The following is a 20,900-nucleotide window of genomic DNA, read 5'->3' on the forward strand; positions in this document are numbered from 1 at the left end:
ATTGCTCAAGTGCTAAATAACACTAGCTCCAAAAAATTAAATGGACCTCATTTATCAAACATGAGCCGAATGAAATTGACCATAAATCCTTCAGAAATGCATCTATGAGGGGAATCAAGACCTTCTAGGATGATATTCATCTGTTCTTGCTTTGAATTCTTGCCTTTGGAACAGGTTAAACATGTCACACGAGAATAGAAATACAATGGGAAACACTACACAGTTGATTTGTCAGCTTTGCTCCCGCCCACTGGCCTGTGAAGCCATAGCTGAGCCTCCATGAAATCTGAGATCCTTGTTTTGCTTTGCTGCTCTAGGCTGGTTTTGCTGTCGACTCTCTTTCTCTCCCTCATTGCTCAAAAATACAAGTGCTTCTACTATTGTTCCTAATAAAATCCCTGCTGTCTTTTTTTCCCTCTTTCTGGCAGATAAGTGCTACCTCTCCTACCACTGCTACTAATCTCTCTCTTTCTCTCTCTCTCACTCTCTCTTGCTCTCTCTCCTGTGTTTGGGGGTAATAAGATCAGATGGAACCATGTTGGAGGGGCTTTTACCCCAGATACCCACACCCTTGACCCTTTTGGGGGTGGTGCTGGTGCTGTTTTTGCTCTACCTGCTCTCCTCTACCCCTGGACCTGGAAAAAGCCCACCGGGACCCAAACCCCTGCCTCTCCTCGGGAACCTGCTCCACCTGGACCTGAAACGGCTCCATGTGTCTCTCTGTGAGGTAAGGATGAATGAATAATAATAACATTATTATTATTATTATTATTATTATTATTATTATTATTATTATTATAATTAGTAGTAGTAGCAGTAGTAGTAGTAGTAAGCCTATTATTACTTCTACTACTACTGCAACTAATAATTATAATTATAATTATAATAACGCTACACATTTTGAGGAATATACTAGCTCGCTAACGTTTGTGCCGTGTGGGGATGCATTACTGCAAGTAGTTAACATTAGTACCGTTGCTCAACTAGTGCAGTGGGGATAATAACCTTAGCAATAGCCTTGCTTGGCAACCAATAAACTACTGTTCAGTGGAAGAATACATTGACCACATAGTTCCATAAAAAATACATTCATTTAAAGTTTATCTCATCTTTCTTTTGTGAAATTTTGAAAGATAAATGTGGTAACTCCACAACCACCCCGCTAGCTGTGCCAATATCTGCAATAAAGCACTGATGCTTTATTTGCTCACTGATATTTTTTGCTAACTTGCTAGCGAGCTAGTTTGGCAGAAGAAAAGAGTTTACTAACGTTGCACAGCAACCGGTAATCCATTGAATTTCACCCATTCAATCCGCACTGTAAGACGGAAATTATTATGTTATTATATATTATTATTATATCTGGCATTATCACTGAGGGCTGGTCAGCTTGCTGGCTTCCTCTGTTATTGTGGCAAAATGTGGCTGTAAAGTAATTTAACCCAGGAGGATGCACCATTAACCCCCACTATCTCTGCACCCATACGGGCAGGAGCCTGTGGGGGAAGACTCAGACCTCCAGCCGTAAAACTCGTTACGACGGGGCAACATCCTTTACGGCACGGGAAGGTTTCAGAGGGCTCGGCCTGTTAGGCCCTGACCTTCTCCTGAACCCCCCTTTATTGCTCTCTCCCTCTTTACTCAGTCACTAAATGATGTGTACAGCACCGGATGTTTCATGACAAAGTCAGTTTAGATAATATTCATGTTTGGTATTATTCTGATTGTTTCAGTGCGACTGGTGCAATGGCTTCATTTCTGCAACAACAAACCCTGGACATCATAACCAACCAGGGAGAAACTGTGTGGAGCTCTGCCCCAGTGAAAGCCATGTGCCTCAACCCCCCTGCGTTTCCTGGGGAGGCGTGGCTCCAAATTACAGATGGGTGACCCATTTTTCGGGTTAACATCAAAGGCCAGATTTTGGATTTAAGGACAGTAAACTAAGCAATCTGGGAGAATGCAATCAGCCTCCCGTGCACTCCGTGCCCGTAATTTCTATGTACAGGGTGTAAGGCTGACTGACTGTGATCCCCTGACCTTTTACTAGTGAGTGGGTAAAGTTGCCTGCTTGTACCATAAAATTTTACAACCACGCCTGGTTTTCAAACCTAGGATTCGACTCATCGCTCTGTACTCTCGTAGGAAGCAGGACGGGTAATCAATACATCTGTTTTCTTCCAAAGCAACCCCCTCTATTGTCTGATTGTCTATTCAGGCCTCCAACCGTTAAAACTCGTTACGGCGGGGCAACATCCTTTACGGCACGGGAAGGTTTCAGAGGGCACGGCCTGTTAGGCCCTGACCTTCTCCTGAACCCCCCTTCATTGCTTCATTGTTTCAGTGCGACTGGTGCAATGGTTTTATTTTTGCAACAGCAAACCCTGTACATCATAACCAACTAGGAGAAGCTGTGTGGAGCTCTGCCCCAGTGAAAGCCATGTGCCTCAACCCCCTGCGCTTCCTGGGGAGGCGTGGCTCCAAATTACAGATGGGTGACCCATTTTTAGGGTTAACATCAAAGGCCAGATTTTGGATTTAAGGACAGCAAACTAATCAGCCACGTGCACGTAATTTCTACGTACAGGGTGTCTGCAGCCAGACTCCCGTATGTAGCTTTTATTACCAGGTATGACTTTTAAGACTCCGTAATTTGGTTTCCATTGTAATGTTTTTATTTGAAACTAGTGTGTAATTACATATGTAACCTGCCTGGTAAAATAAATTGTTAAAACTTGATCTGTTTGGTTTTCCTTACTGACACTTACACAGGGAATGCTTGGTTTACCCCCTCGGACTGGTCTAGGGAGGATGATTATTTCCACTTACTGTATCACGGCGTATAGCACCTGTAGACCTATGTTGGTAAATCCCTCGCCTCCGCATGGTAGTTCATTCATGTCGAGCACAGCCGTAGCTAGGTTGGTCTGCTTGGGTCCCTAGGCTGTTAACAGATATACCCGAGAGTAGCTATTCCTGCGACCTCTGTGATGACTACAGATAGCTAGTCAGTTCGTGAGACGTGCACATATCGCGCGATGTGACATGCGGTGGTACCAGCAGAGGATTGTTCGGAGAGTACCGTACAGGGTTCCTATAGCGATCAAGTCAAATTATCAATAAGAAATCTACCTAATGTGGATAACTAATCTAAATTATTACAGTTGGAGACCCCGACGTGATCTAATTCCATTCATGTCAGATTCGTCATCCAAAGTGATCTGCTTTCATCCGTGTAAGATTTGAGCCTTACAAGGGGTGAGGTGTCTGAAGTTTGCTCCTTCTGGTGGTGTTGTGCAACCCGGCATGATACCCGTTACCCCGGGTGTGTGGTTTTCCTTCCATCTGGTTTTGCGATCCTTGGTGTGGTGAGTAGCATGGTTTCTTTCTATCAGTAATGTTAGGGAGAGTTGTGTTATTTTGCTGCATGAATACTGTTTAGGGAATCGACATATCCCAGACAGGACTGGGACCGTAGAAACCAGCCATATTTGCAGGTTACTACCCCTCAGGGTACGTAGCGCGATCATTGTAGAGGGCAGAGAGAGAGAAATGTTGGTATGCATGTTTTTGTAACTGTGCTGTGTGACTGTGACTATTAGCTTAAACAGCAAATAGGCTGCAGTAGGAACAGTTTTAGAAACAAGCATGTCACAGTTGAAAGTAAATAAGTATTATTTTTGATGGCTGCCCGTAGATGCGCAATATGACAACATGCACATATATATAATATTAACTGTGGAGTAAGTTTGAGCTCTGTTAAAGGTGGCAAGCTTCTCCATCTTATTTAAGTATATGATTGTAAGTTGCGACTGACTGCTGAGTCAGGAGCATAGCCTAGGTTTTAAGTTCCAGCTCTAGAAACAGAGTTTGGGAGGCCTGTACCAGTGGTCACTATACCTCTGTGTACTGGGCCTGATGTTACGTCACAGGGCCGCTGGGTGCCACAGCAGATACAAGTCTCCACCCCTCTGATGCACTGCTACAAGGTTGGGGAATCAGCTGCATGTGGGGCCTATGCGAGACCTCTGAGACTGGTGTCGGGTGTCGCCTCACAGAACTTCTGTCTTTCTGAGCTGCTGGAAACTCAGTCCTCTGGCCTGTGCTACCTGTATCAGTAACAGTTGTATACTTATAATTAAATATGTAACCTGAGGGAATCACTACCACCACACAGGACACAAAACGTATCGGGGTTCTTTGTCTTTATTTTCCCATCGTTACATTTGACTGCCAATGAGGGCTAGCAGTAAGAAGACGTATTGTAGCTTGTTTGCTAAAAGCGTTTTATATCCATACAATACGGCAGTGGGCTTGCCTAAAACCAATACCAAACAAAATAATACATATCAATATCATGGTAACGACCACCGCATAAAAAGTATAAGAACCCCCTTTCAGTTCATTAACTCACATCCAAAACAATCTCAGGCTAACCGCCAAGTAAACGTGGACGATGACCGAACATCAATCTTCAAACATCTTAATTTCGTCGATCTACGATACAGTGATCAACTCATGTTTTTAACTAGTACATTACAAGTAATTTGACAATAAAGGAATATCATGTGTGGAAATCTTATTACCAGATAATTATTCAATCCTTGGACCATGCACCCTTCTGCTTACTTCTCACATGAAGATATCAAACGAAAAAGACAGATTTCCCATGAGCACGGTAAACTAATAAATCACACGAGTAAGTATACACTCTAGAACAGGTACAGTGACTATCGCCTCCTTCTGGGTAAACAGTTAACTGAACCTCGTCGCTGTGCACTTGACATTACATGAAATGAACACAGCAACAAAATGACAATGTAGGCCTTTTATATTAAATCAACTTATTCACCTTTTAATACCCATTGTACTGGATCTTAATATTCCGAAATGCCACCTGGTTACATTCTCCCCTGCATAAGTCACCGTCCTCGGTGACTAATTTGAGAACTGTCCCAAAAGAGACTATACCAAAGTTCATGAAACCTGAGAGTCCAAACCTGTAACTACACTACATACAGATTTGGGCAAGTTGTAGGGATTTGTGTGCAGTCCTGCAGTGGCTCTTGAGCTCCGCCGCACAGAATGAGGGGCACTGATTTCAACATCTACAACCATTGGGTCCTCTGTTGCCAATGCCTCGACCCCATCCCTCTCCTCAGTTCCTATAACAAATGAAGGTTCATTTATGTGTATAGGCTCAAATTCCCGATTATCTGTTTTGTCTGTTTCTTCTGGCCTACTTAACACATCATCGATACAGTTCTCGGAAACATCCTCGAGTACAACAAAATCAGGTTCATACATTTCATCAGAGATGTGTGTCTCCGTCACCTTAGGATTTCTACCCTCTGGACAATGTTCCCTCCTCACACATGGTTTTGCTATAGGAGGTGTACAAGGCCGCAATTCAGTCCGGTGTACCCTTTTGATAGGTCCGCCCTCGAACGGCTCAACTGTATGTGTAGTTCCTTGAATATCAACCACCCTGTACACTACTGGGCTCCAGGCATCCTGAATCTTGTTCCTTCCTAGAGGCCTATGGCGCAAGTACACTGTCTGCCCTATGTTGACCTTAGGACAGAAAACCTTTTCGTTCAGCCTTGAGATCCTTTCAGAAGCCTTTTGCTCTGAATACTCTTTTGCTCGTGCGTGTGCTTGTCTAAGCCTTTCCTGATGAACGGACAACCAATCTACTCTTCTGTCATTTGGGGCAGTGTCTTGACCTAACAAGGCATCAACAGGTAGCCTTGGCTGAACCCCAAAGAGTAGGAAGTGTGGTGAATATCCTGTAGTGGAATGAGGGGTGACATTATATGCATAAACCAATTCAGGGAGGTGTTCAGTCCACTTCCTCTTCTTTTCAGGAGGGAGTGTGCGTAAAAGTTCATGGAGGGTCCTATTGTACCTCTCACATTGAGCATTGCCCTGGGGCCTATAAGGTGTGGTTCGAGTCTTTTTAACGCCATAAAGTTTGCACAACTCTGCAACGACTTCACTTTCAAAATTTCTGCCTTGGTCTGAATGTAATCTCTCAGGTACCCCATATTTCATGAACTATTCCTTCAATAAAACCTTAGCCGTGGTGTCCGCTTTCTGGTCCTTGGTGGGGTAGGCCTGTGTAAACTTTGTGAACACATCGGTAACCACCAGTACATTCTCACACCCATTAGCTGATGGTTCTAATAAGGTGAAATCTACTGCTACCACCTCAAGGGGTCTAGAAGCCATAAAGGCCCTAACAGGGGGATGTATTTTCGGCTGCGGCATCTTGGTTAATATGCAACGTTGACATTTCTTTATCCAGTCCTCTGCATCCCTGTGCATACCAACCCAGAAACACCTTTGCTTCAGCAGACTAATGGTGCGCTCAATTCCCTGATGTCCCATTCTATCATGAACACTGTCCAATATTTGTTCCCGGAGACAACGAGGAAAGAGTAACTGCCAACACTGACCATTTCTGGGATCATCGACTACTCGATACAACAACCCATCTCTCACTTGAATCAGATTCCACTGTTTGAGAAGACGCTTTACAGGGGCTGTTAAAAGTAGTCTTTCTTTGTAGCTAGGTTTTCTTTGACGATCCCAAAACCTCTTAAACTCTTGGAGTGTTGTGTCACTGGATTGAAACTCTATGAATTGGCTCTGGGTGTAGCCTGGGAGAGTATGGGTATTGCCTTGCATATCTGTATTTACAGCCTCTCCCGATTCCAATGCACGGATTTGTCTCACCCTGCAACTGTGTAAACCTGCCACCACAAGATCTGGGTCCAACACCGTTCCTCTGTCCATCATATTACAAACTGCCACACAATTATCAAACTCCACATCCCCCTCGGTGTCAGGCTCCCCTGCAAACTCCTGCCTAGACAGGGCATCTGCGGCAGCATTACTAGAACCAGGCCTATATTTCACTTCAAAATCAAAAATGGATAGCTGTCCTACCCACCTTTGCTCTACTGCACCTAGTCTAGCTGTTTTAAGATAACAGAGAGGGTTGTTATCCGTGAGGATCACAAACTTCGCCCCCAATAAGTAACTCCTAAATTTTTCAACTACGGCCCATTTTAAGGCGAGCAACTCCAACTTCATACTGCTGTAGTTGCGGTCATTCCTTTCTGCATTACGCAACCGCCTACTAGCATAGGCTATGACACGCTTACGACCATCCTGCTGCTGATATAGCACTGCCCCTAATCCCTGCTGACTTGCATCAGTCTCTAATATAAACGGCAGTGTGAAATCAGCAAAACCCAATATGGGAGCAGAGGTCAGTTTTTCTTTCAGGTCATCAAAAGACTTTTGACAGTCATTGGTCCACAAAGCACTAAACTGAGGTGACGACCTTCGCCTGCCATCCTGGTGACAGTTGTTCACCAGATCATGCAGAGGGCCAGCAATTTTAGAAAACCCCTGAATAAATTTCCTATAGTAGCTGCAGAATCCTAAGAAGGACCGAAGATGTTTAACAGATGTGGGTGCAGGCCAATTTCTTACTGCAGCTACTTTGGTCGGATCAGTGCCATTGCCGTCAGCAGAGACCTGGTGTCCTAAGAACTGGACCTTGTCCTGCAAAAAGTTACATTTTTGTATCTTAACCTTCAAACCTGCTGCGGCTAACCTTGATAAGACAGTCTCTATTCTCTCCAGGTGCTGTTCGAAGGTCTGTGAAAACAGCAAGATGTCATCAAGGTAAACCAGAATGACTTGAAAAATGAGATCGCTCATGGTAGCCTGCATTAAACGTTGAAATACAGCAGGCCCATTACACACCCCAAACGGCATCCTACGAAATTCAAATAAACCGAAAGGTGTGGTGAAAGCTGTCTTGTGCCGATCTCGTTCACTCACCGCCACCTGGTGGTACCCACTGGCCAGATCAATGGTTGTGAAAAACCGTGCCCCTCGTAAAGCATCAAAGCTTTCGTCAATCCTGGGCAATGGAAAAGCATCTCGCCTAGTCTTTAAATTCAGCTTTCTGTAATCAACACATAACCTTAAAGTACCATCAGATTTGCGGACGACCACAATAGGAGAAGCATAAGCACTCGTGCTTTCTTGAATCACACCCTTTTTAAGCAGTTTTGTGATGTGTTCTCTAACTTCACTGTACTGCGTCGGTGGAATTCTACGGTACGGCTGGGTCACAGGTATGTCATCTGTCAGATGAATTTCATGTTGTACTTTATCAGTGTAGCCCAAGTCATCATCATCAGAGGCAAAAACAGATGAATACTTCTCCAACAACCTTCCTAACCTAGCCTGTTGTTCTGGGGTACCCCCAACAGTCAACTGGTCTACAATAGATGCTCCTCCAGATGGCTGCACATCGGTATCAATACTAATCTGCTCTAGGTCTGCCGAAATACGTTGAAACCTTACTTCGCACGAATTGTCCGCATTAACAATATTTGCAGGGGTAAGCAGGCCCACTCTGGTTCTAGGCCGCAACCAAATGTCCTCTGGTGACGTGTTAATGACTTGAACAGGAAATTCCTGGTTTCCAGACATCACCAGTGTTGGCAACACCAACAGGCCCCCAGGTAATGGTGTACTCACCGGCTCCAACAACTGAGGATATCTGTTGCCCCCTGACTTTGCAACGCCTCTAGCCATTACAGTAGCTACAGATAGGGCTGGTACATAAGCAAAGTCTCTCCCTGAGATACGGGCAAATGAAGTCTGAGGTGCTATATCAACAGACTGCATTTTCTGAAAGGCCTCTCTCCAGTCAGAGTCTAGGCGGCCGTTAAGTGTTGTGTCAAATTCAGCATGCACAATTTGCCTACACCTGCTGATAATATTCATTCCAATCAGCCCCGGTGCGGTAGCTGAACTTGGGGAATCTTTTACAATTAGAAATCCACAATCGGGTAAAGTCATTCCCATAGCTTCCACATCTAGTTCCAGATAGCCTAAGTAAGGAATGTTCAAACCATTGGCTGCAGTAAGTTTTAACCACCCAGAAGTAGTCAGCATGTGCTGATCTTCCCCTGACAGAGTATGCTTAAAGTAGCTTTCAGTGATAGTGCTAACCTGGCTACCAGTGTCTAGAAGGCATGGTGTCGTTACCCCTTTGATTTTTAATTCAACCACCGGACATTTTCCCACTGCACGTTCTAATAGTTTGCTCCGGCTATTTGTGTTCAATGAGCCATTTGTCACCCCTCGCATTGCCTGACTCATAGCAACCGAGGGAGTCAGTTTCCCTGAATGCTAGCGTTAGTGGGTTGCTCGCTAGGCCCGCGGACACATGTCTTGGCCATGTGTCCCACCCCATTACACCTAAAACAGATAGGCTGTCCATCCTCTGTAAAGCGTGGCTGCATTCTGGGCCTGCTCTGAGGTCTTCTGTATACCTGCTGTGTCCTAGACATGGTCAGTTCTCTAATGGCTTTAGTGAGTTCAGATATAGCAGCATCTTGGTCCATTAGCTTCTTCTCTTGTCTAGATACTACTTCCAAAACCTCCTCCAAGGTAGAAGACGGGCCCTTACTAGCCCCAACTGCAGAACATAAAGGCTGGCTAGTGACCTCAGATGCTCTGGACTTAGTCACTCTGGGAGTGGCAGTATTCTCCTCCATTGCCCATAACTCTGCTTCTCTGCGGACATCCCTGATATCTGACTCAGGCTTCTCTCTTGCCAACTTTCTGAGTTCACGCTTTAGTGTTGAATCATACAAGCCCTCTACAAACTGGTCTCTCAGCAGAATCTTCTCATTAGGAACTAGGTCTCGTGACTGTTTAACAGCAGCATGCAGAAGGCTGGATAGAGCATGGGAATAATCACTAAGTCTTTCACCTTCCGCCTGTTTGCGGTTGTAAAAAGACTGCAAGAGTTGGGTGGCACTACGTTTCTCCCCGAAGCCCTCCCGAAGACATGAAAACACTGTTGTTTAGACTCTGTTGTTTAGACTCATTCCCTACACACATTCTGACCTCTTCAAGTGCTGGGCCTCTTAACAAAGACATAATGAAGTCAAATTCCTCATCGTAAAACCCTTTCCACCTCCTCAATGAACTGTTCAACAGCCCTCCCATCTTTGCTGTAATCACCACTAAAATTCTGAATTTGGCGCTCTCGTGGAATGTATATGAAAGACTGCCTATTTGGCCTTGCATCCCCTGTACCAGATCCAGCACCTGCTCCACTACCTGGTGGACTCCGGCCACATCCATTTTCACTATCGTTGTCAGACATGGTTATGCTTAAACTCTTACCAATCAAAAATAATAATTAAAAAAATACTCAGTCCTTAAATTAAAATAAAATGTCCCAAATATTTAAGGATATAGCCTGAGGCAAAGTTCTGTGGCGTCTGCTGCACAGGGATCCACTCGATGACCGGCTCCAAGGCGTGGACGTCTGTGCAAGAACTGGCGTCTAGTCTTCTCCTCTCCGCACGGCACCTCCTGCGCTATAGCTTCCCGAGCACGAAGACCGCCTCCTCTGTACACAACACGCTCTCTCACGCAGCCCTGGAATCCTCTCGTGAAATGGAACGTCCAGCAAAATCTTCACCACTGCCGTATATATTGTTAGGATAGCTTATCGCAATGCATAAATCGGAGAATTGAGACCCCACTCCTGGTACCAAAATGTGTAACCTGAGGGAATCACTACCACCACACAGGACACAAAACGTATCGGGGTTCTTTGTCTTTATTTTCCCATCGTTACATTTGACTGCCAATGAGGGCTAGCAGTATGAAGACGTATTGTAGCTTGTTTGCTAAAAGCGTTTTATATCCATACAATACGGCAGTGGGCTTGCCTAAAACCAATACCAAACAAAATAATACATATCAATATCATGGTAACGACCACCGCATAAAAAGTATAAGAACCCCCTTTCAGTTCATTAACTCACATCCAAAACAATCTCAGGCTAACCGCCAAGTAAACGTGGACGATGACCGAACATCAATCTTCAAACATCTTAATTTCGTCGATCTACGATACAGTGATCAACTCATGTTTTTAACTAGTACATTACAAGTAATTTGACAATAAAGGAATATCATGTGTGGAAATCTTATTACCAGATAATTATTCAATCCTTGGACCATGCACCCTTCTGCTTACTTCTCACATGAAGATATCAAACGAAAAAGACAGATTTCCCATGAGCACGGTAAACTAATAAATCACACGAGTAAGTATACACTCTAGAACAGGTACAGTGACTATCGCCTCCTTCTGGGTAAACAGTTAACTGAACCTCGTCGCTGTGCACTTGACATTACATGAAATGAACACAGCAACAAAATGACAATGTAGGCCTTTTATATTAAATCAACTTATTCACCTTTTAATACCCATTGTACTGGATCTTAATATTCCGAAATGCCACCTGGTTACAAATACATAGGCGATAGTTTGTGAAATATTTGTTATAGACATGTGTAAAATTAAATCTACCAAATGTTCTATAATAGATGTTACATAGGCTTTGCCCTAGTGGGGATACATCTGTAGTAAAACAGGATGAAATCCCTGATTATATAATTTATTCTATCGGATAAATTTAATTATATATAGGCATAGGCCAGATGTATAGTGCATCTTGGTGCACCATATTGTTTCCTCTGTTTCACTTTGTGTGCTTTAACTGCACCACTGTGAATGCAGAGGATTTATATTATTGAATACGGTATACTGCACGCCTTTGCATGCCATTTAGGAAATGTTAGGAAAACTAACATACTTACTTGGGTGCCAGTTAGATTAACTGAGGCGTGTCAGCCAGACTGTAGCCAGACTCCCGTATGTAGCTTTTATTACCAGGTATGACTTTTAAGACTCCGTAATTTGGTTTCCGTTGTAATGTTTTTTGATTTTCAACTAGTATGTAATTACGTGTATGTAACCTGCCTGGTAAAATAAATTGTTAAAACCTGATCTGTGTGGTTTCGCTTACTGACAGTCAAAGTTATACAGCGAATGCTTGGTTTGCCCCCTCGAACTGGTCTAGGGAGGATGAATATTTATGCTTAATGTATCACGGCGTATAGCACCCGTAGACCTATGATGGTAAATCCCTCACCTCCGCGTGGTAGTTCATTCATGTCGAGCACAGCCGTAGCTAGGTTGGTCTGCTTGGGTCCCTAGGCTGTGAACAGATATACCCAAGAGTAGCTATTCCTGCAACCTCTGTGATGACTACAGATAGCTAGTCAGTTCGCGAGACGTGCACATAACGCGCGATGTGACATGCGGTGGTACCATCAGAGGACTGTTCGGAGAGTACCGTACAGGGTTCCTATAGCGATCAAGTCAAATTATCAATAAGAAATCTACCTAATGTGGATAACTAATCTAAATTATTATTCTAAAATGGAGTCAGATAAACGAAGGTGAATCTATTGACCCTGTTGTGGAGATTCTCGGTCAGCCCAGACCAGTAAAGAGCGAAAGGCAGAGTGGTACTACTGCCTTTGTATCGTGGTTTATTTATTGGCTGATCTAGACTCTCCGCATAGGGGCCACTAATTTTTAACCCTATTAGTATTCTTTCAGCAACACCAGAAGGACGAGCACACTGATACCTTCAGCCCTCGCTAAATTCCGTCGTTGGGTTAGCGTGGGGTTTTACAGCACCTAGAAATAATGGAAAAGTTTACATCATTCGATATTGCAAGTAATTTTAAAAAAATAATTATGCACAATACAAACCATCACAATAGCATACAATGTAGTCTGAATCCATTCACGGATTGACCTTTACAGTCACTTTAAACTTGACCTGGATTACCTGCCAAACGTTCAGAGATTATACGACTTTAATCATCTCCTAGCATCCAATCAGAGTCGAACATTCATCCGGACAATGGTATAAGCACAGATAATTTCACCGCTAGGAAGCACATAGATCAAAAAAGAAAATTTGAACAAGAGGTCCTTGAGGAACACTGCAAGTAGAGATTTCTGGAGAGGATACATATGCACTGACAGAGACAAGGAATTTTCTGTATAGGTAAGAAGTGGACAGAGGCATAGCCAGTTTTTGAATCTATTGATTAGTAGGCTACAAAATTTACTGTAACACACCTAAATATTTCTGTTCATTCATTCAAAATGTTTAAAATGGGTCTGTAGGTGATGAGAATCAAATAAATAAGACTGTAAGTAACATCAGTATTACTGTTCAGTGATGTTGTGAATGTTCATGTTCTGTGTTGAATAAGAGGACAAACAAAAATGTTGAAAGCAACATGATGTCTTGGCTACTGTCGCATTGTTCTGTTGTACTGTTCACAAGTACTGTTCATTTATTTTCTGTCCCTACAGCTGTCTAAGAAATATGGATCTGTGTTCACTGTACATGTGGGCCCAAAAAAGGTGGTTGTCCTGGCTGGCTACAAGACAGTCAAACAGGCTTTGGTCAACTTTGCTGAGGAGTTTGGAGACCGGGAAATTGCACCCGTGTTTAGAGATGCTTTCAAAGAGCATGGTAAGCAATGCTTCAGTCCAATCCTACCCATCTATTGGCTTGATCATCACCATTTACACTGCAAAAATTGTGACCATGGGCATTTATCCATTTGGAGGTAGCCACAGTCTTTGAGTATGCAAACATAGTTTTTCCCCCACAGTGATAAAAGAGCCAATAGTCTGTCTCTGGTGGTATGCCCCGGTGGAATAGACTAGAAATGCCCACTAGCAGCCCGCCTTTGCCACAGTTGTTGGTCGCTGGCATTTTGCAGATCATGAAATCAGCACAGAGTGGTGCACTACTGGACAATCAAGGCAAAGCATTCCAGACTTGGATCAGCTGTTATAATAAGTATTTGGGGAACATTCTGCCAGCTGACTGTGGTAGTGATTTTTACCATGCAAAAAAGCTGACAGGAACAGTGTTATGAGAAATGTCTGCTAACTGGTCGTAATGTTTCTCCTTTGTGTTACTGCTGACCTGTCTTCCACATTTGCATTTATTTACACACATGATACCAGACGTACAGATTTCAAGACTGCAGCTGTCATTTGTTTAACACGAGAAAATATGCGTGAAATTCAGATTTTTGTTTCTGTCCCCTGGGGCATTCTTCCCTCTCCCAGGTGTTCTGTTCGCCAACGGAGACTCCTGGAAGGAGATGAGGCGCTTCTCCCTCTCCACCCTGCGCAACTTTGGAATGGGCAAGAGGGGGAGTGAGGAGAAGATCATTGACGAATCTCGCCACCTCATTGAGGTGTTTGAGAATTTTAAAGGTGAGGGAGAAACAGACTTTTTTTTTAAACACTTTCTTCCAAATCTGGAATGGCACTAATCAGAGCTAGTTGCTGCAACAACTGGTAGGGTGCAGACAAAAACTAAATTTAGAGTGCTTGGTGCTGTATGAAATAAAAAAAATATATATTGAATGAACTGAATTTGCTTGTATTCAGCCTTAACTGATCCAGATATTGGTTGCAAAAAGCCGCAGACAGTGTGTCCCAGTGACTGAGTTTAGAATCCTTTGTCCAATGACAGACCTGTATGCAATGATTTTGAGTTTGTTGGAGACCACAAGACTGTGTTTAGAGGAATGCTTTTTATCCCTTGAACAGGAGCTTAACATTTTTTAAATAATTATATATTCCATTTTGGTCTTCAGGCAAGCCTTTCAACACCACACAGCCAGTGAATTACTCCGCCTCCAACATAATCAGCGCCATCATGTATGGCAGCCGCTTTGACTACGCTGACCCTGCCTTCCAAAAAATGGTCAGCAGGGCCAATGAAAATATGAGGCTTCTTGGTTCAGCTGAAATACAGGTACTGGCACTTTTAAGTAATTATCATTCTTTATAAATGTATAGGTTTGAAGCTGAATTCTGTGTTCTGTTTCATGCTTTCTTATCTGTCATGTCCCATGCCTGTTTTGTACTTTGTTTCCCTATTTCTCCTTTTCTGTGTATTTCTTAAGTCTGTGTTCCATTTAGTGTTTTTAGTCACTTAGTCTGTTTCTAGTCACGCCCCCCACACCTAATGTGTTATCACACTCACCTGAATCCCATTGTGACTATTTACTTGGATATAGTCTGTCTGTCTTCTTTTGTTCGGGCCAGATTGTCTTGTGCCATGTCTTTGTGTTTATGTCTTGTATTTGTAGTTTCTCTTTTGCCTGTTCCTGTTATCTGCCTGCTCCTCCACCCAGCCCTCTGTCTGTTCTCCAGCTCCTGGCTCCTTCCCCGTTCCTCCCCTATTTCACCGACTTCGCTTGTCCTGGACCTCATTCTCGTGCTCTATATTGCCCTGCCTGCCCAGTTTTCGACCATCGCATGTCCTGTCACCGCAAACTGCCTTACCCTTACTGTACATCTCTGTAAATAAACCTACATGTTATGCTGTCTTAGTCCCCGCTTTGTTCCGATTGCCTGTCTCGTGACAACTTTTACAATCTTTTTGCATATGAGTAAGGCTGAATAATTCTGTGCTGCAGTAGGAATGTTGTGCTACTGGTACCCTTTATCTAGTATCTGACCCAGATCTGTCCTCATTTGGACTGCAAGTGACAGAGCTGTGACTCTAGAAACACAATTGGCTATTTCTGGAATAAGGGAGAAATAAGTTGGGGTGGATTGCTTAAAAATATCCAGTGTGTTGTGGTCCTGATCCTGAGCTGTTTTTGGTTTTGGGTTGGTTACTGCAGGTGTATAACGTGTTACCCTGGCTGCGCTGGTGTTGTGGCCGGTGGCTGGTGAATCGGACCCGGAGTTTGAAGAATATCGACTACAACATTGAGGAGATTATGGAGCTGGTGCAGGGACTGAAGGACACACTCAACCCCCAGGACCCCAGGGGATTTGTGGACTCCTTCCTAGTTCGACAGCAAGAGGTATGGAGAGGGAGAAACGGACCGGGACTCAGTTGAACTGTCCTCAGTTTCGTACTTAACCACAAGCCTTCATTACATTACAGTAGATTCACTTAGCAGAGACTCTACTATTATGCTCCACTCTTACAGTCATTCAATGCAGGTTGATAAACTCCTGCATAGGTTTCTTGGAGAAGAGTCAGACATGTTAGATATGTAACATGCGCTGAGATGCATCTTCATCATCTTCCATACATTGTTTATTTAACTGCTTTATTATTCATGATCTCCATGGTGTTCTGTACCTGTTCCCTCTCAGGAGTCAGACCATCTGGGTTCCTGCTTCCACAACAACAACCTGAACTTTACTGTCAGTAACCTGTTTGCAGCAGGGACAGACACCACTGCAACCACCCTGAGATGGGGCCTGCTGCTGATGGCCAAGTACCCCTATATACAGAGTAGGGAAAAACACACACACACACACACACTGTCAGGTGTGCAAGCGTAGGTTCATATCTATTGCAGAAGGGCCAACACTGGACCGGATGTTAATCTCTCTCTCTCCCATAGTGACTGTAAGAACGGGGTAGATGGGGGGTTGTGGTGGGAAGCGGGCTACCTTCCTAGCCACATAACTAATTTGAGTATTTTTGGACTTATATTGGTGAGGATTTCTTTGGTGTTCTGCAGGACAGTATTAAAACAAAGGCACTTCCCAGGAGCTATTGGCAGGCCATCCTGACACTTCTCCCCCAGAAGGGGGACCTGGTCTCCTTAAAAATTGGAGGCATATAAGATTTTATCCAAGCGTATAGCTAATAGGGTAAAGATGCGGTTGGACACCGTGATGCATGGGGACCAGTCACATTGCGTGCCTGGTCGGTCTGTTTTTACCTAAATGAGAATGAGTATGAGCCTATGAGGAGTCTGGAGCTGGGAGAGGGACTTTTCCGTGAAGTGGTAGTGGCTCCTGAGCTCAGAGAGTGGCAGGAGGGGGAGGGGCTGCTTCTCTCTTTCAGAATACCACAGCTGGGCAAATTGGAACAGTGACATTGGAAAAAAGGCTAAACATCTGCGTGAATGTGCTGCGTGCTCTCCAGGGCCTTAAAGAGTCCTAAGTGGACTGATTTTTTTAGGGTCAGACTTTCGCCCGAACGGTAGCTCTTTTTGTGGGGTGTCAGCAACAGTGTTCCAGATTTTTGTTGAGTGTGCACGTCTGGAGGGAGTCACACTCACAGTTAGGGAATGGTGTATGGTGTTGTGTGTGGGGAGTCTCATGCACTTTTTATTTATGGGCCAAAATACAGTGTCTCTACAAAGAAACGAGTGGTGCTACTAAACCTCTTGTTGGGAAAGGTAAGCTATTTGGCTGACTGAAACAAATAGGGAAGTTGGTATGAGTTCTTTGGCTTGAATACATGTTTTAAGGGGAGTAATTCATAAGCGTTTGCTCGCTGAATTGGCATATTTTACTTTTGTGAACAAGGATTTTTTTTGTGGTTTTTGGTGTGGTGTGTGTTTATGTTCGGTGAACAAGGAGGGGACATTGGAACTGCTGCTTGAAGTACAGATCAGAAGAGCCTCTCTCTGTAACTGTGGTTGTGTTTTGAATGTTGTGAACATATAGGTATTATTTATTTCTCCTTTTTGTTCTGTTCAATAAAGGAGAACTAAAAGTTTAAAAAAATCTCTCTCTCTCTTCCTCTCTCTCTCTCTCTCTCTCTCTCTCTCTCTCTCTCTCTCTCCCTCCCAACCTCCTCGGGGTGCAGATCAGGTTCAGGAGGAGCTGAGTCGGGTCATTGGGGATCGGGAACCCCGGATGGAGGACCGGAGGAACCTGCCCTACACAGACGCCGTGATCCATGAGACCCAGAGACTGGCTAACATTGCACCCTTGAGCATTCCCCACACCACCAGCTGTGATGTCACTTTCCAGGGATACTTCATCAAGAAGGTTTGATCTGTATTCTTCCCTCTTCCCCACCTCTTACTCTCGTACCTCTGTTCTCTCCCACCTTATATTCTATTTCTCTTCTTTCTGGTTTAAAGAAAGGTTGCAGGGCTCTATAATGTACACTGTTCAATATGTTGGTTATGGACCGTGATTATGTAACTTCATTATATGTACTTGAATCATGGTAAATGGGAAATGGCAGGCATTTATATAGCGCCTTCATCAAAAGCGCTGTACAATTGATGCTTCTCCATTCACCCATTCATACACACACTCACGGCGATTGGCTGCCATGCAAGGCCCCGACCAGCTCGTCAGGAGCATTTGGGGGTTAGGTGTCTTGCTCAGGGACACTTCGACACCACCCGGGCGGGGGCTCGAACTGGCAACCCTCCGACTGCCAGACCCCATCGCCCCTCATTTTCTAATAAGACTGGACATCCCTGGTCTAGAGAGTATAAATCCATGAAAATATTGATGAATGAGATGTGTTATTTTAATATCCATTTTCAGGGAACTACAGTGATCCCACTCTTGGCGTCAGTGCTGCAGGATGAGGAAGAATGGGAGACCCCCCACAGCTTCAACCCTGGCCACTTCCTGGACGAGAAGGGCTGCTTCATCAAGAGAGATGCCTTCATGCCCTTCTCTGCAGGTGCAGCACAGTGCAGTGCATGGCAAAGCAAAGCTTTTACTGATTTTCTTTGCTGTTTTCGTTCAGAAGACAGAAACTCAGAAATTCAGATTTTACCCAGAGTAGCCTACAGACTTTGATGTTTTTCCAGGGGTCTTTAGCAGTACACTGAACCTGAATGAAGGCATACCGTCTGTACACTCTCCTTCTGGTGTGAAAAAGCTCTGAGATTGTTACTGTTTCTCTTCCCTGTAACTGTATTTAGGTCCTGTGATTATCTCTCTCCTCTGTAGTTGTATTTACGCTGTGATTATCTCTCTTGCATGTAGCTGTATTTATTTACTGTGATTATCTTTCTCCTATAGCTGTATTTATGTGCTGTGATTATCTCTTCCTCGCAGGGCGACGGGCCTGTCTGGGAGAGAGCCTGGCCAGGATGGAGCTCTTTCTCTTCTTCACCTTCCTCCTGCAGAGGTTCCGCTTTACACCACCACCGGGGGTGTCTGAGGATGAGCTGGACTTGACGCCGTCTGTGGGGTTCACCCTCAACCCTTCTCCCCACCAGCTGTGTGCTGTGAGCCGGGCCTAAACCCCACTCCAGCTGTGTGCTGTGAGCCGGGCCTAAACCCCACTCCAGCTGTGTGCTGTGAGCCGGGCCTAAACCCCAAGGCAAGGCAATAGGTGGAAACTCGGAAATTCATGTTGTTCAGTTTTAAAAGATCTATGCTGGTTTCTCCAATTTTACAATTCTTCCAGGGAGACAGTTAGGTTAAGGGTGAAATTTAAACTTCTGAAACAGGACGTTTGGGAATACAGGACAGCATTCTTGGTAATTTCACTGTAAAGTCTGCAGCTTTGTAGACTCATTCCCTCAAGCCAATTTGATGGTCAAGAGACTTGTTTTACCTACTTCACTTGCATTTCTAACAGATTGGACCACACTTGAAGAAGGCAACATTCAACTTCCTGTTTCTGAAGGGATTCTCTGTTCTGGTTCCTCAGTGGTGGAATGGCCTGACTACCACAGTTAGAACGTCAGATTCCCTCCGCTTATTTTGATGGAATATGAAAACACACCTTTTACCTCCTGATTTACTAAAAATCTGCATGTACTTACTATTACTATTGTTTATGTCTGTGCTGCATGCAATCTATGGATTTAATGCTTTTAACTTGTTGAAGAACTTATGCACTTATTGTAAATCACTTTGGATTAAAAGTGTCTGCTAAATGACTCAAAAGTAAATTTCTTCTGGTTCTTAGGATGACATTGACACCGAGGCTCATAAACAGTGCTGAAACAAAGTAATGATGTTTCCCAGAAAATTTAAGATACCCATGCTGGCTGTAGCACATTGGAAAACAATCGTGCTAAATGTTGAATGTAAATATTTCACAGGATTATCAATCAATTTTTTTTCATGTTTCCCATTCAGTAAGCCCTCTCTTCCTTCTCCTTTCTGTGATTTTTGTATCTTTTCCTATTCGTATCATAATTCTGTTGTTAATTCTGATTTACTTCACATGTCTTATCCTGAAGGAATTGTAGCATACAGTTTAGGGTACTGGGCTTGCCACTCCAATGTTGTGTTGTCAACAGTAAAAATTAAGTCTTCTTCTGATTAATGGTCTTGTGCACAGCTAGGGTGGTTAACAGATTACAGAAGCAGATTTTCTGTGAATGTAAACACTGTGATGGCAGGGTGCCAGCTGGCAGCAGTTAGCTTCAGCTTTCTTTGAAATCTAACTTAGTGAGCAATGAGTTGGAATCATTGTTGGTGTCAGTTGGTCCACACACCCGGTTTCGAGTATGGACCTCTTTGTATGCCAATATGGGAGCTATACCCATATTAATATTCTGTGTGTTGATCCAGACAAGACTAGAGTAGGACACAAACCAGATACCAATGATCCCAACTGGTGACCCAACCCTACTGTAGAGGAGCAGAGAGGAGACCTTACTGCTCCACAAACATCATTGGCGACCTGTCCAGGGTGTATTCCTGCCTTTCGCCCAATGTATGCTGGGATAGGCTCCAGCCCCCCTGCGACCCTGTTCAGGATAAGCGTGTTAAGATAATAGATGGATGTATGTGCATGCTGTGAAATAAATGTATCCTGTCTCAAATTCCTGAATGGTACAAGCCTCTTTTTTAAGTCTTCAACCATGTGTGTGCAGTAAATGTTTTTTTTATTTTTTATATTGACACTTTTATAGGACTAGTACAAAATAGGTGGAAATTGCCCTCTAGAGGGGTAAATTGGAAAGGGTTATCATTTTATTTGAGTGCCTTTATTTTTCCTTTCTTCTAGATTTACTCACTGAGACTCCTTACACCAAAGAGCATCTTCTCTTTGTTAGGCCTATATACTTACCAGTGGAATGAGTTTAGCTCAACTTTTATCTTTTTTTTGTTTACAAGCTACAAAGAACACTTGGACCAAGACCAACAATTGTATCACAAAATGAAAAATAACACAAACTGTTAGACTTGTTCAACC

General features: G+C 43.8%; 1 protein-coding gene across 1 annotated transcript; it reads left to right on the top strand.

The window, feature by feature from the left end:
* Positions 1-313: 313 nt before the first annotated feature.
* Positions 314-20,526, top strand: LOC133118675 (cytochrome P450 2K1-like). The gene is made up of 9 exons (XM_061228827.1): positions 314-727; positions 13,298-13,460; positions 14,069-14,218; positions 14,605-14,765; positions 15,643-15,828; positions 16,127-16,268; positions 17,580-17,764; positions 18,278-18,419; positions 18,800-20,526. The coding sequence occupies exons 1-9, from the start codon at positions 536-538 to the stop codon at positions 18,985-18,987; spliced, it is 1,509 nt and encodes a 502-aa protein (XP_061084811.1). The 5' UTR covers positions 314-535; the 3' UTR covers positions 18,988-20,526.
* Positions 20,527-20,900: the final 374 nt, after the last annotated feature.

The sequence above is a fragment of the Conger conger genome, chromosome 2, assembly GCF_963514075.1.
Source record: "Conger conger chromosome 2, fConCon1.1, whole genome shotgun sequence".
Taxonomy (NCBI): Eukaryota; Metazoa; Chordata; class Actinopteri; order Anguilliformes; family Congridae; genus Conger; species Conger conger.